At 32.2% G+C, this 13,243-nt stretch overlaps 2 protein-coding genes across 3 annotated transcripts; one reads left to right on the top strand and one right to left on the bottom strand.

The window, feature by feature from the left end:
- Positions 1–1,801: 1,801 nt before the first annotated feature.
- LOC105171214 (uncharacterized) lies at positions 1,802–5,462 on the top strand. 2 transcript variants are annotated; one of them, XM_088885430.1, is made up of 6 exons: positions 1,802–2,022; positions 2,975–3,262; positions 3,423–3,519; positions 4,267–4,375; positions 4,945–4,983; positions 5,137–5,462. In XM_088885430.1, exons 1-6 carry the CDS (start codon positions 1,999–2,001, stop codon positions 5,213–5,215), a joined length of 636 nt encoding a protein of 211 aa, XP_088741556.1. In that variant the 5' UTR covers positions 1,802–1,998; the 3' UTR covers positions 5,216–5,462. The 2 variants fall into 2 exon arrangements, with proteins under 2 accessions (XP_088741556.1, XP_011090552.1); XM_011092250.3 differs by lacking the exon at positions 4,945–4,983 and having other exon boundaries at positions 1,805–2,022.
- A 210-nt stretch (positions 5,463–5,672) lies between these two features.
- LOC105171213 (ras-related protein RABH1e) lies at positions 5,673–12,068 on the bottom strand. The gene is made up of 6 exons (XM_011092249.3): positions 11,746–12,068; positions 10,934–11,004; positions 9,914–10,002; positions 8,083–8,194; positions 7,891–7,981; positions 5,673–6,395 (listed from the first exon to the last, which is right to left on the bottom strand). Exons 1-6 carry the CDS (start codon positions 11,860–11,862, stop codon positions 6,252–6,254), a joined length of 624 nt encoding a protein of 207 aa, XP_011090551.1. The 5' UTR covers positions 11,863–12,068; the 3' UTR covers positions 5,673–6,251.
- Positions 12,069–13,243: the final 1,175 nt, after the last annotated feature.

Raw genomic sequence — 13,243 nt, 5'->3', positions numbered from 1 at the left:
GACATTCTTTGCACGAATTTGAAAAAAAAAAAAAGAGAAAAGAAAAGTTCATTCTTTGAACCCCACCTCTGAAGACCTCTCCTCTAAATAAGTGTCGAAATTCTCCACTTATTAGAGTGGGGGCTATTGATATGCAAAAAAATTAGCTGACCCAAAGAAGCCCAAGTGATCCAAAAAGAAGAAAGAAACGAGAGGTCCATAACATCCTAGGACGCCCAAGAGGACCTGAAAGGTGGCCTTGGTAGGTGCTCCCAGAAAACAAATTGGCAAAGGAAGGAGGATGAAGGCATCCCCCTACTCAGACCATGATCAAAACCTGACAAATATTCGGCCCAAAAGGTGCACACATATGGCAACCCACTCTCCTACGTGGCATGTCGTTAACAGCCACATTGGACCACATCAGCCCTAGGAGGACCCTTTCTGAGGGCTGAGCTCAAGACAAAGTAAGGAAAGACTCCCTAACAACTAGGACTCCTTGATGGTTAGAACTCCTTGCAAAAGAGGAAGGTGCCCCCAAAACCCTGGACTCTTTGGCAGCTTGGACTTCCTAGTGGTTAGGAGTTCTTGCTGATGAAGAGTACCCCGAAACTCGGGTATAAGGATTTAAGCACTTCTAACAAAAGATAAGATCAAATTATGTCTTATTCAAACGGTCTTCATCCACTTTTTTCGAAAATGGAGGAAACGTGCACAACCCTATTAGAAGAGGGCACCTCGCTATAAATACAGGTTTACTCTTCGATATTGAGAATACTTCCACACACCTTTATGAGACACTCTAACATCTCTCACAGTTCTCTTACTCTCTATATAATCTCTCTCACTTTTTAAATATTTTTTTAATCATTCTCTAAGCACTCCACAAACACATTATCAAGTGTTCTTACACTTTTCACCGATTTTATTCACCATATCTTAATTTTAATTATATTTATTTATTTTTTGGCTTTATTCTATCTCAAATCCAATATTAACTTGCGTGCGGAGTGCTAACGCCTCCTTTGCAGGCCCCCTTTAGGATTTGCATTCGGTTCGTCCCAAGTTTTGAGCATAGTTAGACCCGTGTATTTTTTGAACGCATCACTCTTCTTGTTTTTTTTTTTTAAAAAAAAATCAATCTTGGAAATTAACTTATAATTAAATAAAAACCTATATTTAGATACCAAACAAAAAAAATGAATTATCAGAATCAATTACTTTTCAGTCTATACTAATAAAAGGAAAAATTATACTTTTTCTTCTAAAATTTAATGTAATTACACGTTAATCTTTATTGTTTGAGAATTTACATTTAACACTCATAATGTTTGTTTCCTTTGACAAATAAAACTTTTTGTCAATCAAAATTAATTAAATTTGCTGTTATTAAAAAAAAGAAATGAAAATTTATATCTATGATTGATTAATTTATTACTAATTCATTATATATCAAATATTTTTTTTAATAAATAATATTTTTCTCACATATATTAACATATGAAATTATGTAAGAGCAGTTGTCCAATTTTTTTTTACATAAATGTAGTAGTTGTCGACAAAGCGACAGACCACTCACCGAAGACCTATTAACAAAAGGACCAAGTACCAGATTGGAAATCTTGATTCGATTTCCCCGTACAGTACACGCTGAATTTTCGATTTTGGTTCCTTTCACCGAACCGCAAACCCAGCCCCGACCCCAACCCCAACCAACCAGCATTCCCAAGGGCATAATTGTCCAAACCCAGCAGAGAAAATGTTTGTCGTCATCGTCAATGTCGTCGTGTGTCAGGAGCTTTCCTGCCGTTACGCCCTACCCCCCCCCCCCAAAACACACTCACGCGCTGCAACTTCAAGCACTACGCTACTGCTATATAAAGCTCAGGTGTGTGTGGGAACACACAGAGATTCACATGCAAATTTGGCAGTGACGTGAGTGGAATGCGGTAGGAAGAGTCCGGGATAGAGCTCCGGCTTCTGGAGCGTCTCTCTTCCTATTCGCTCATCGTTTCGGCAATGGCGGTTAATTCCAGTGAAGAGGTGAGATTTTTTTTTGCTTTCGGTTTGTTGGGCTTTTGCGGGAATGTGTAATTTGAACTGCATTTTTCGAAGTGTAGCTCCGTGATTTAGTGATTCAATTTTATTTTATTCTTTTACATGAGTTGTTAAATTCGTGGATTTGCCCCCAATTTGCTGCAGTTTTTCGTTGGAGAATTGATATTACTTCTTTTGGTAAATTTTTTGAATTTGATTTTTCTTTGAATCTCTGAGAACTTTCGACTGACAAACAATTTAGTGGTTTTTTCGAGAAAAAAGGTGAAATTTTATTGCACGATTTAGTTTTTGAATTGTAATGTTTGAACATTTTCCCTCTGGATGAGTTTTAGATAATTTTCCGTAACTGAACGGATACAGTAGCTGAGTGCTAGGATGCAAGGTAGATACAAGTTTTTACTGTGGTAAACATTGTGATGATGGCTTTTAAGTGTGGACAAAAGCCTTTTATTGCATAACTTCTGTCTTGAGCTGAAGGTGAGTGAGGCCAAAGAGGTGGTTGACAGACCATATTTGTGTATTCTGTGAATATGTGCTTTATATGTCATTATCACCCTCAATTGGATACGTTATACCGAATCTGTGATTTGATGTGATATTTGGCTCAACCCTTTTTGTGTTGTAGTTTTTTGGGATTTGAATAATTAATGAGAGTAACATTTGAGCAGAAATCTAACTGCTACTCGTATAAAAATCAATGTTTCACAGCTTTGTCTACCATTTCAATTAAAGTTTGAGCTCTGAAATTGGTATCTTATTGCACAAAGAAATATAATTATCCTCGCGGAACCGTTTTGACTTTCCATCTGCAAGACTAGCAGATGTTTCTGATAATTTAAAGAGAAAATACTGGTGCAAGTTATGCTTAATCATCAGGCATACTTATTTATTTACAGCACGAACTGGAATAAACCATTATGTTGTTCTCTATTTTCAGTGCCAAAATGTCCATAGTGTGGTGGTGGTATTGCCAGATGGAGCAGCAACTAACCTGCAACGTGAACTAGTTCAAAATGTCTTCAGCGTGGAAGTTCCTAATGTGATGAAAAATGAGATATGCTTGAATACTGAATCCAGTTTGCTAAACCATACCAACCTCAAGATGGATAAAGCACAGAAAAATGCACCTTGCAATTTGGATGTTGATATTGAGAAAGGAAAGACAGAGATTCCGAAATCCAATGAAGAATCTATTGGCTATTTGAAGTGTGATGATTCCTTAGCCGTATGTTATCTTAATTTATATTGCTCGGATTTATTGTCTGTAGTCCTCAGAAAATGCTTTTGGGTGGACCAGTATTGATTTCAGTATATAGCAATTTTGAACTTTTGTTACTACGCCACTTTAATCCCGCCACTGTAAATTGAGAACTATTGTTTTGCAGAGGTCACTGCAACGGGATTTCTTCTTGCAGTTTGGAGGAAAGTTGATGCAGTTCTTGATGAACCACATCCCTGACTTACCCAAGGTCGCTTCAAAAGGTCGATAACCTTGTTCAATCAATTTAACTTTTTCCTGATTGATCATTTTCTGGATTACTCTTCAACGTTCCAATGTTTGTACAAATACATTAATTTCTAGTCGAACTTTGTCTAAAAATATCCACGATACAGCAAAGTGTTTAGCTGTTAAGTTCCAGTCAAGTGCACATTTGTCATTGTATCATGTACACATTCCTCTATATGAGTATGTGTTGATAATAGTGAAGGGAAATTACGCAAGAAGAGAACTCTAACAAAAGAAAAACGAAAATAGTTATTTGGCAAGAATTTGTAGATCTTTAGCATTAGCTGCTCAACTAGCATAACAAACTCTGTTAGGCAGAACTCGAACGTGCAGAACTGTTTCATCAAACACAGAATGGTTTCGAAATTTTAGGAAGAGAGAGGGTGTATCTCCCAAATGGGAGATTAGTGCTTAATCTCATTTTGATTGCTCACACATAGTTGGGAAATGCAAAACTTGCACACTTAGTGTTACTTGTTGTGTGTCTTTGACCCTTATGTATCATTACGAGGGTTGTACTGTTATCAGGGAGCAATCTTTTTCATTCATTCTTCTTTGTCTAAGACGAAGAATTTCTTCAGATAGAGCAAATTAGGCATTTCAACTGTACGCATGCACTATATCATTGCCCTTTTCTGTGAGATTTACTTGTTTAACATGGTATGTTGTGCACTGTATTATACGAATCACATGTTCATCTTTTTTTTCGGGATGTATTACAGATAGATACGCGACGGAGAGAGTATATGATGTACCTGCTAACAGATCAAGGAAGTACAAGCGATCTCCCTCCTTTAATTCAAGAAGAGTAGTTCTCCTCTTTTCGGTCATGTAAGTTCTAACCTTGTTCTGTATTCTTGATCCAAAGTCTCTCTTTTACCACTCTGCTTCTTAAATTTAATTACGAGTTCTGAACTGTAAGTTTTTTAAATACTTTGTGTTCAAATATTTTTTTCATTTGTTAATATTTTAATTTTGGGGAAGTTCATTAAGTAATTTAGAATTTTAGTTAGATCGAATATCTTATTGTCATATTTTTGTTTTGTAAGATATCATTAGTAATAGAAGAGCATTATTTAGAATATGAGATTCTGTAAAAAGAATGAATGCTGAAAGTTAAAATTCAAAGTACGATAAATAAAACACATCAAAATTCAGCAATGAAGTAATTTCATTACTTTTACTGTTAAATTTCTTACTGCAAATAATATATTTTACGTGCAACGCACACACTCTTTGCTAGTATATACATATGTAGACGCATAAATTATCTGAAACCGTCATCTCTTTTGATGCTTTACGTTTTAATGATAGAATATTTTAGTTTTTACCTATTTTCTACTTTTTATTTACTGTAAACTGTTAAAAAGTCACTATTAGGTTCTTTTATATACTTGTAGATTGTCGAAAAACGGGGAAGAGAGAGAGAGGAGAGAGTGGTTAGCACTAATTTTTTCGGCTCTTTCGGTTTATTTCGGAAATTCTCCTTGACTGTAGTTCACATATTTAACTTCTCCTGCTTGCTCTTATGTTTTCTTTCTGTGGCTTGGGAGGCTTTACACTTACTCCTACTGCTATGTTTTCCTTATCAGGTCTAGCATAGGAACGATAATCCTGATATATCTGACATTGAGAGTGAGACAGATCAGCGATGGGTACGCTAATGTTTGAAGTACTTTGCCTCTCATCTTCTTGCAATCTTTTGTGCAACAATCAGTCGGCAACATTTTCAATTTAGGCAATCTTACCATGCCTTCCTGTTCTTGCATCTTGGTTCTACCATGTAGTTTTTTTCATCGATGTACATAGGAACTCTGTAACCGCGTCTTCACTTTCCAACTGATACTTCATTGTACACAAATTTTCGGTTCTATTCTCAATATAGGATTTGTTGTGGTTTCGTTGGCAAAATCATAAACTATGTTCTTGGCCAATTATCTTACCTTTCATAGTAAGATTTTGTGATGGAGCTGAATCTATGTCTGCCTGTCTTCTTAGCAGATCATTTGATTGATTTCATTTTCTGTATCTGAAGATGTTTGTCTATATTTGAAGGCTGAAGAATATGAGTTATTACAATAAATGTAACTAGGGTAAATTACATCACTGTCCCGGACTTCAGGTCTAATATAAGTACATCTCTAAAGAGGCGTTAATATAATTTGTTTTCGGGGTTTTGTGTATTTTTTGCCTCTGACATCGTGTAGATGTAAATGTACTTGAAATTTTGCATAACAGCAGATATAACTACCCCCTTAGCTCCTTGCAGGGACTATTTGTTAGTGTATTTGTAATTTTACGAGAGTATTTATAATTTTCGAAAACAGGAGCATTTGTAGTTATCACAAACCTTTGAAAAACCTGTTGTATGTCAAAAATTTTAAACTAGTTTCTCTCCAAACCAAAGAAGGTTTTCCAGCCATGTGCAGCTGTAAGGAGTTTTGCTTCTACATATATGCATAAAGCAAAATGCTGATTTTCTTTCTATACGACGATACAACCAAACACATGATCTAGAAACATATTATACAACCTGCTAATCAAATCAAGTTCTGTAAGCAGTATCATAGTATGTATCAATGAATCCCAATCCTAAGTCCCATAAAAACCTGTTTCAGCAGTGTCCAAACTGTATCAAAAGTTGGAGACTTGCATCCTCACTGAGAATTAGCCGTCCCTTCCCCACCTCCTAACTTTCTTACAATCTCTAGCACGCACAGCCACCGCCCTGTTGATCGTTCTGGTTTGCATTTGATGTCGGCTTCAAGTTCACATCGACCATGTCCTCCTGCTTTGTGGAAGAAAGAGCTTCCATCCCGGGCAACGCAGCAGCTATTTTTCGAAAGAGAGGCTGCCATAGCATCAACATTGTGATTCCAACTACAATCTAAAAAGATCATCTATGTATTTTCGACAAGATTAGTCTACGATAAGTATCTAGATGCCATATATTCTTCATAAATAAATAAAAGGGATAATTATATTGTCCTCTCTGGTGTAATTATATATAAACTTCTTGTGCTTTGGTAAATTATATCTAGTAATCCCGACATTTGTTTTCGTTTAACAAATAGATCACTACATTAGTTAAAATTCACTAAATTTGTTGATATTAGCGAAAAAGTTGAAATGAAAAATCATTTTTTTTTTCTGATTGAAATATTAAATACTTATTGAATGTCAACAATTTTTTTTCTGACCAAACTACCTTTATACATAATTACACGTTAGTGCATATGAGAAGGTGTATCTTCACCTTTATAAGGGTAGTTTGGTTAAAACTGATTATTTGACCTGCAATAAATTAATAATAAATCGATTGGGAGTAAATATGATTTTTCATTCAATTTTTTCGGTGAACTTTGACAACGGAGGGATTTATTTGTTACATGGAAATAAATGTCGGGATACTAGATGTAATTTCTCAAACCATATGAAATTTTACGTGTAATTACACTTACTCTTCGAAGACAACAGTGTAATTATTCCTAAATAAAAATAAAAATATGCCTTTGACACTGATCTTATGCCGATGTCATGTCGTTCCATACTGCACATGTTGGAGTTTATATATGCATCATAGGATTTCAAGTGTTCCATGCTATATTTATGCATCATAGGATCCGAAGTACATGTATGATCCATACTATACGTGTTCGTGTCTATGTATCATAGGGTACATGTATCTATTTCTTTGACTAATGTGTGTAAGGAATCAAAAATTAAAAGCGATAATTACACTTCTCTTCCATAAAGTTTGGTGTAATTCACGTAGATTTTTTGTGCTTTGAAAAATTACGTCTAACAACCCTGATGTTTGCTTTCGTCTAATAAATAAATTTCCTCATTAGTCAAAATTCACTGAATTTGTTGATACTAACAAAAAATAAAATAAAATGAATAAAAGTTGATATTTATATTCTATTACTTTATTACTTAGTTATTGTAGGCCCAACAATTTTGTTCGAACTAAATTATCTTTATAACGGTAAAAATATACCTCCTCACATGCATTAATGTGTGAATATATAAGAGGCTAATTTTGTCATAAAAAAGTTATTTGACATGTAATAAGTCAACAATAAGTGAATCAAAGGTAAATATAATTTTTTTTATATACTTTTTTGTTAATATCAGTAAATTTGATAAATTTTGACTAACGATGGGACTTATTTGTTAGATGAAAACAAATTTCAAATGTGCCAAATATAATTTTTCAAACCACAAAAAATTTACGTGTAATGTATCAAACCTCATAGGAAAAGAGTGTAATTATCCTACATTAAAACGATTTAACTTCTAAAAATTTGAATGATGTAATAGATGAGCCGACGAGGTATCTTTACCTTTATATTGAAACCTGCTTTAGCACTGGTCTCTATAAACATGACTCCCGATTCACGAGCCTTACCATCCCCATCTTCAATCGAGACTTGCCTGCATGTTCATTAGAATCATTCGAGATAATAAACCCTTTAAATCAAAGACATCCCACACTTGAAAAACCTGAATTGATTAAGACATGTTTGTTCCCTCACCGTTTATCGACAAGATCAGTTTTATTTCCCACGAGGACAATAATAACGTCACCGCCACGTTCTGTTCTTACTTCCTCAATCCACTTCGAAGTGTTTAAGAATGACTGTCGATCTGCAAAAGTGACCAATTTAGCCAACGTAGACCAAGTTTCATTACTCGGTTACTTGGAATTTAAGGATTAATCACTGCAAGAAAATTCAAATTTTATGACGAATGTTGCAACAGAGAAAAGTTTCATCAAATTAACGACGGATGTAGCGACTCTTTTTCCTAACAAGAACTGCCATATAAAAAGAAACAGTCTTATGTTAAAAAAAAAAAGAAACAGCTGCAAATTCGAGCCTAAGAATTGATGATATTTGCAACACGTCGTTTTGTCGCAGTGTTTGCCAAACACAAGAAGGTTTCTCTCAATTTTTCCATGACGTTTTTTTGAATGTTTCTTTTCGTTAATCCGTCTCAAAGAATACCCTTTTTTAAAAGAAAAAAAAATGCAATTTACCCTCTTGTGATTTGAGAAATGAGAAAAAAAATTCTTCTAAAAATTAAAAATAGCAAATTACCCCCTGTGTTTTGGAAAAAGAAGCAAATTACTTTCCTATCTAAACCATAAATAGGGGATACTCTGCTTCATTTTTTGAAATAAAAGGGGGTAATTTGCTAATTCTTTTCTCATAGAGGGGTATTTATTCATTTCACATATCACATGGGGTTAAATTGCATTTAACACCTTTTCTAAATGAATAAGCATTTGAAAACTTGTAGCCAATTCATATATAATTACTTGGGCATTTGGTTACTAAGTTTTCATTTAAAATTATTTTAATCCATCAAATTCATTTCTTAACTTTAGCATCTTTAAATTTTAATTTTTGTCTCAATTTGATTTCTCACCCATTTTAGGCAAAAACGTGACTGGATTTTGAATCTTTCGAGGATAAAATGGTTAATTTAAATTCAATTTTCTCACTTTAATCCTTTAAATTTGTAGAATTGTCAAATATGTCATTTTTTTACAGGAAACAAATTTTTTTTTTTTATTTTTTTATGTTTGATGTACTTATCTTATGTGAATAATGAAAACTTTAAATTCTTGTGAACATAATAATGGCATATTGCTTAAATTAAAATACTTTTTTTTCAAAAGTTCTCAAAAAAATTAAAATTATGAACAAATTTTATAAAATTTATTTAATCTGAATAAAAAAATCTAATTTGAAAAACCTCTTAAAATGACTTATCTATATGAAATCTCCCAAAAAATTTAGTTAAAAGTATATTCCACCAACTTTCTTTTCGAAACCCCAAATATTTACTAAATATTATTTGACATTTAACTTTTTCAAACTTATCTTTAACTCTTCCAATCAAAAAAATACTGACATAGAATTTTCTAATTATTATATTTTCAAATTAGAAATTAATTTTTATGAAATTTATTCATACTTTTGATTTTTTAACTACTGAAAATGAAAAAAAAAAAGACTGCTTATTTTAAGTTCAGCAATATATTATTATATCACAAGAGTTCACATTTTCATTATTTTCACATAGTGCAGTTGCATTATTCAAATACAAAGAGAATAAATTAATTTGACAATTTTACAAATTTAAGGGACTAAAATGAGAAAATCAAACTTAAATTGACCATTTTATCCTCTCAAAAGTCAAAATTGTGCAAATATTTTCATTAGAAAATGGCCCGAGAAACCAAATTGAGATAGAAACTAAAGTTTATGGATGTTAAAATAAAAAAAGAATTTGAAGGACTAAAGTTATTCGAAATGAAAACTTAAGGGACCAAATATAACATTTACTCTAATTACTTACTAGCAACGTCATAGACTATCACTGCAACCGAAGAATCTCTAATGTAGCTGGGAATCAGACTCCTAAATCTCTCTTGTCCAGCAGTATCCCTGTAATCACCGTGAGGATTATTATGTAATTTCACAGCTTTCTTACCCAACATTCAAATTTTCCTATAACTAGTGAAATTACACTTTTGGTCTCATAAGATAGGAGATTCAACATATTTAGTGTTTTATTTGATAAGATTCTCAAAATGATCCAAAAATTGAGAAAACTCGATGTATTTAGTCCTATACTCTACAAAATTTTCAATAAGGTCCCAGAATTTGAAAAACACTACACATGTAATCTCTTGTCTTGTGCTTTACAGAAATTTGGATATGGGATTAAATGTATCGAATTTTTTTTAATTTTGGCACTATTTTCAAAATTCCATACAACAGAAGACTAATATTTCGACTTTTTTTTTTTCAATTTGGAGACTATTTAAGCAGAGGATTAAAAGTGTTTAACGCCATATCTGATTGGACTAAAAGTGTAATTTTTCTCCTATAACGGCTATTATTTAATCACATTACAACGTCAAGAAACCAGGTTAAATCTTATATAAACCAATCACGTTTCATCAAGTATACACATAGTAGTCCCTATCTGGAAAGGAAAAGGAAGGCCACCGAGACAAATAGCTACGACAATACTTATTAGGAAAAAATACAAGTAAATCTCTTGTTATATTGCAAATGAGCAAATTATCTCTTATAAAAAGAACTGCAATTTACCTCCTTGTGTTTCTAAAAATGCATCAAGTTACCCTCCATTATTTCTCAAAATGAATCAATTTATCTTCTTATATAGAAAGATGAATTGCTTTATTTTAAAAAATGCAAAGGGATAACTTACTATTAATTTTCCATGAAGAGATAATTTACTTTCAAAAATTATCACACGAAGATAAATTGTATTAATCCTTAATTACTATGTATGTTATTAGGCTGTTCAAAGTTCCGGAAGCAAAACAAGAAAAAGGAAATATATTACCAGAGCTGCAAGCGAACTGTTCGATCTTCTAGGTACATTGTTTTCGACAAAAAGTCTATGCCAATGGTTGCCTGCATATATTTATGAACAGAAAGATTGACATAAAACAATGATACATATCGAATTTCAAATGGTATTAAAATCACATATATATATATATATATATATATATATGTAAAACCCATATACACATATTGATCACGATTATATCAGGAAAAAAATAAAATTTTAATCCTGTAATTTAGGAAGGTGATATTTTTAATCATCAATAAATTGATTTTCATAATTTAGTCCCTCAACATTAAAATTTTTATACTTTTAGCCATTTTTGGTCCAATTTGACTGAAAAATTACATATGATTTGCATATAACTCGATTAAAATGCATTTTTTTTTAGTCTTGTAAATCAATTTTTTAGAAGATCAAAACTACGAATCCCATAAGCTATAAAACTGTACATGGGGACTTTATAGATTATGGAGTATCCCTTGGTTTGAAGGGATTTTTGATGATTGAACCGTGTTGTACTATTATTTTTCATTAATGCAATTTACCATTACTGAAAAAAAAAAAAAACTACAATTGCAATTTTCCCAATTATAGTGATCATAAATCGAATAATCAACAAGGTTTCCTAATTCACAATGAACGCAGCATTGGAAATTCACACCAACAGATAATAGAAAAGTTTGATCGAATGTAATTGTGATTAAATTAATGGAATTGAAACGAAAAGAGAAAATTTAAAAACAAAAAAAAGAAAAAGAAAAAAGGAGAATGAAATATATATATATATATGTATATATATATACCTGATAGGTGGTGTCAAATTTATCGTACATGAAGCGGGTGATGATACTGGTTTTGCCGACGGACTGATCCCCCAGAAACACCAGCTTGTACTTTGCTAACGGTGACACCGCCGCCATTACTCTCTCTCTCTCTCTCTTAATTTGTCTGTGTTTCTCTTTCTCTCTCTAGCTAAAATGCATTACTATCTGCCTATCTATTCATCTGATCGAAAACGATGATGTTGATGATGGGATCTGAATCGAGATCGAGAAATTTAAGGAAAGAAAGAGAAAAAAAGCATAAACATTTAACGTAGAAGGATGGGCTAAATTGTGTTTTGTGATCGAATTTATATTATTATTGGCTAACGTAACATAGTGGCCTTGCCAATATCATGTAATATTATTGCATCACTTTGTGGAGTGGTACTGCAAAACTCAATTAATTCCCACTTTTTCAACTGTTTTTTTATAAAAATTCATATCATATTTTACGTTATATATATATATAGTATTCACATTTTTTATATAATTAAAATATATATACATAATTTATATATATATATATAGAGTATACATATATAGAGAAAGACACAATCTTAATTTATAATAAAATATTCAGTCATAACTCTGAATCTACTATCCGTACCCTAGGCCCTAAAAAAATTAGAAAATTGGTGAAAAAAATTTAAATGATAATTTTATCCGTAGCTTAGAGTTTTAATTGTAGAAATCATTTTATAAATATTGTAATTAGCAAGAATTATTAACAAACAATTGTGTAATAAGTTATCATAAAAAATAATTAATAATACGTGATGGTGATAACTAGCAACAAAGTGGAATGAAAAAAAAGGATCAAGTATATATACATATATCATCCAAATAGCTATGCGATTCACAATATGTAAATGTAAATAGGGCTTATTGCAATGATGGTCTTGAATCTTTTAAATGATTGTGATTTTGCTTCTTCAGTCTATTTTATGATCAGTTTGTTTTTTTAATGAAAAAATAACCATAGTTCAACACATCAAGTGTGCATGAAAGGAGGGGACGGCTGAGTGGAATTCTAGCAGGAGAGGAAATTATTTTTTTGCTTTGTTACGTATTCATTAGTTATTTCAAATAATTAATATATATATATATATATACTTTGTAGATTATATAATGAATCTAGATACATTCTAATACATCCATACAAGGTATATATATGTATATTAGATATTTGAAATGAGTAATGATTACATAACACAAAACACAAAATAATTTCCTACTCCTAATTCTCCAATTCGGCCGCCCCTCTCCAACACACACTTGGTGTGTTTTTTTAATTAATTTTCTTCTAGTAAAAAGGATTGAGGGATCCCAAAATTTCAGTGTGGTGTGGACGCAATTTTAGAGGACTTCTATATTGAAGTCTTGCGTAAACGAATCAAATGAAGGAGGTTCGAAGTAAATCAAGAAAAGAGGTAATTCTACATTTACGATTTTCGTACCTCTCATTTTATTGTATTTT

This window comes from Sesamum indicum, linkage group LG9 (genome assembly GCF_026168435.1).
Source record: "Sesamum indicum cultivar Baizhima isolate 11 linkage group LG9, ASM2616843v1, whole genome shotgun sequence".
Classification (NCBI taxonomy): Eukaryota; Viridiplantae; Streptophyta; class Magnoliopsida; order Lamiales; family Pedaliaceae; genus Sesamum; species Sesamum indicum.
This window is presented reverse-complemented; position numbering and strand designations above follow the sequence as displayed.

Coding starts and splice junctions, on each gene's coding strand:
- LOC105171214 (XM_088885430.1), top strand. CDS start 1,999: ATGGCGGTTAATTCCAGTGAAGAG. Junction 4,376..4,944: donor GTTCTCCTCTTTTCGGTCAT/GTAAGTTCTAAC, acceptor ATATACTTGTAG/ATTGTCGAAAAACGGGGAAG. Junction 4,984..5,136: donor GAGAGAGAGAGGAGAGAGTG/GTTAGCACTAAT, acceptor TTTCCTTATCAG/GTCTAGCATAGGAACGATAA.
- LOC105171213 (XM_011092249.3), bottom strand. CDS start 11,862: ATGGCGGCGGTGTCACCGTTAGCAAAGTACAAGCTGGTGTTTCTGGGG. Junction 11,005..11,745: donor AATTTGACACCACCTATCAG/GTATATATATAT, acceptor AAATATATGCAG/GCAACCATTGGCATAGACTT. Junction 8,195..9,913: donor GATAGTCTATGACGTTGCTA/GTAAGTAATTAG, acceptor TCACTTTTGCAG/ATCGACAGTCATTCTTAAAC.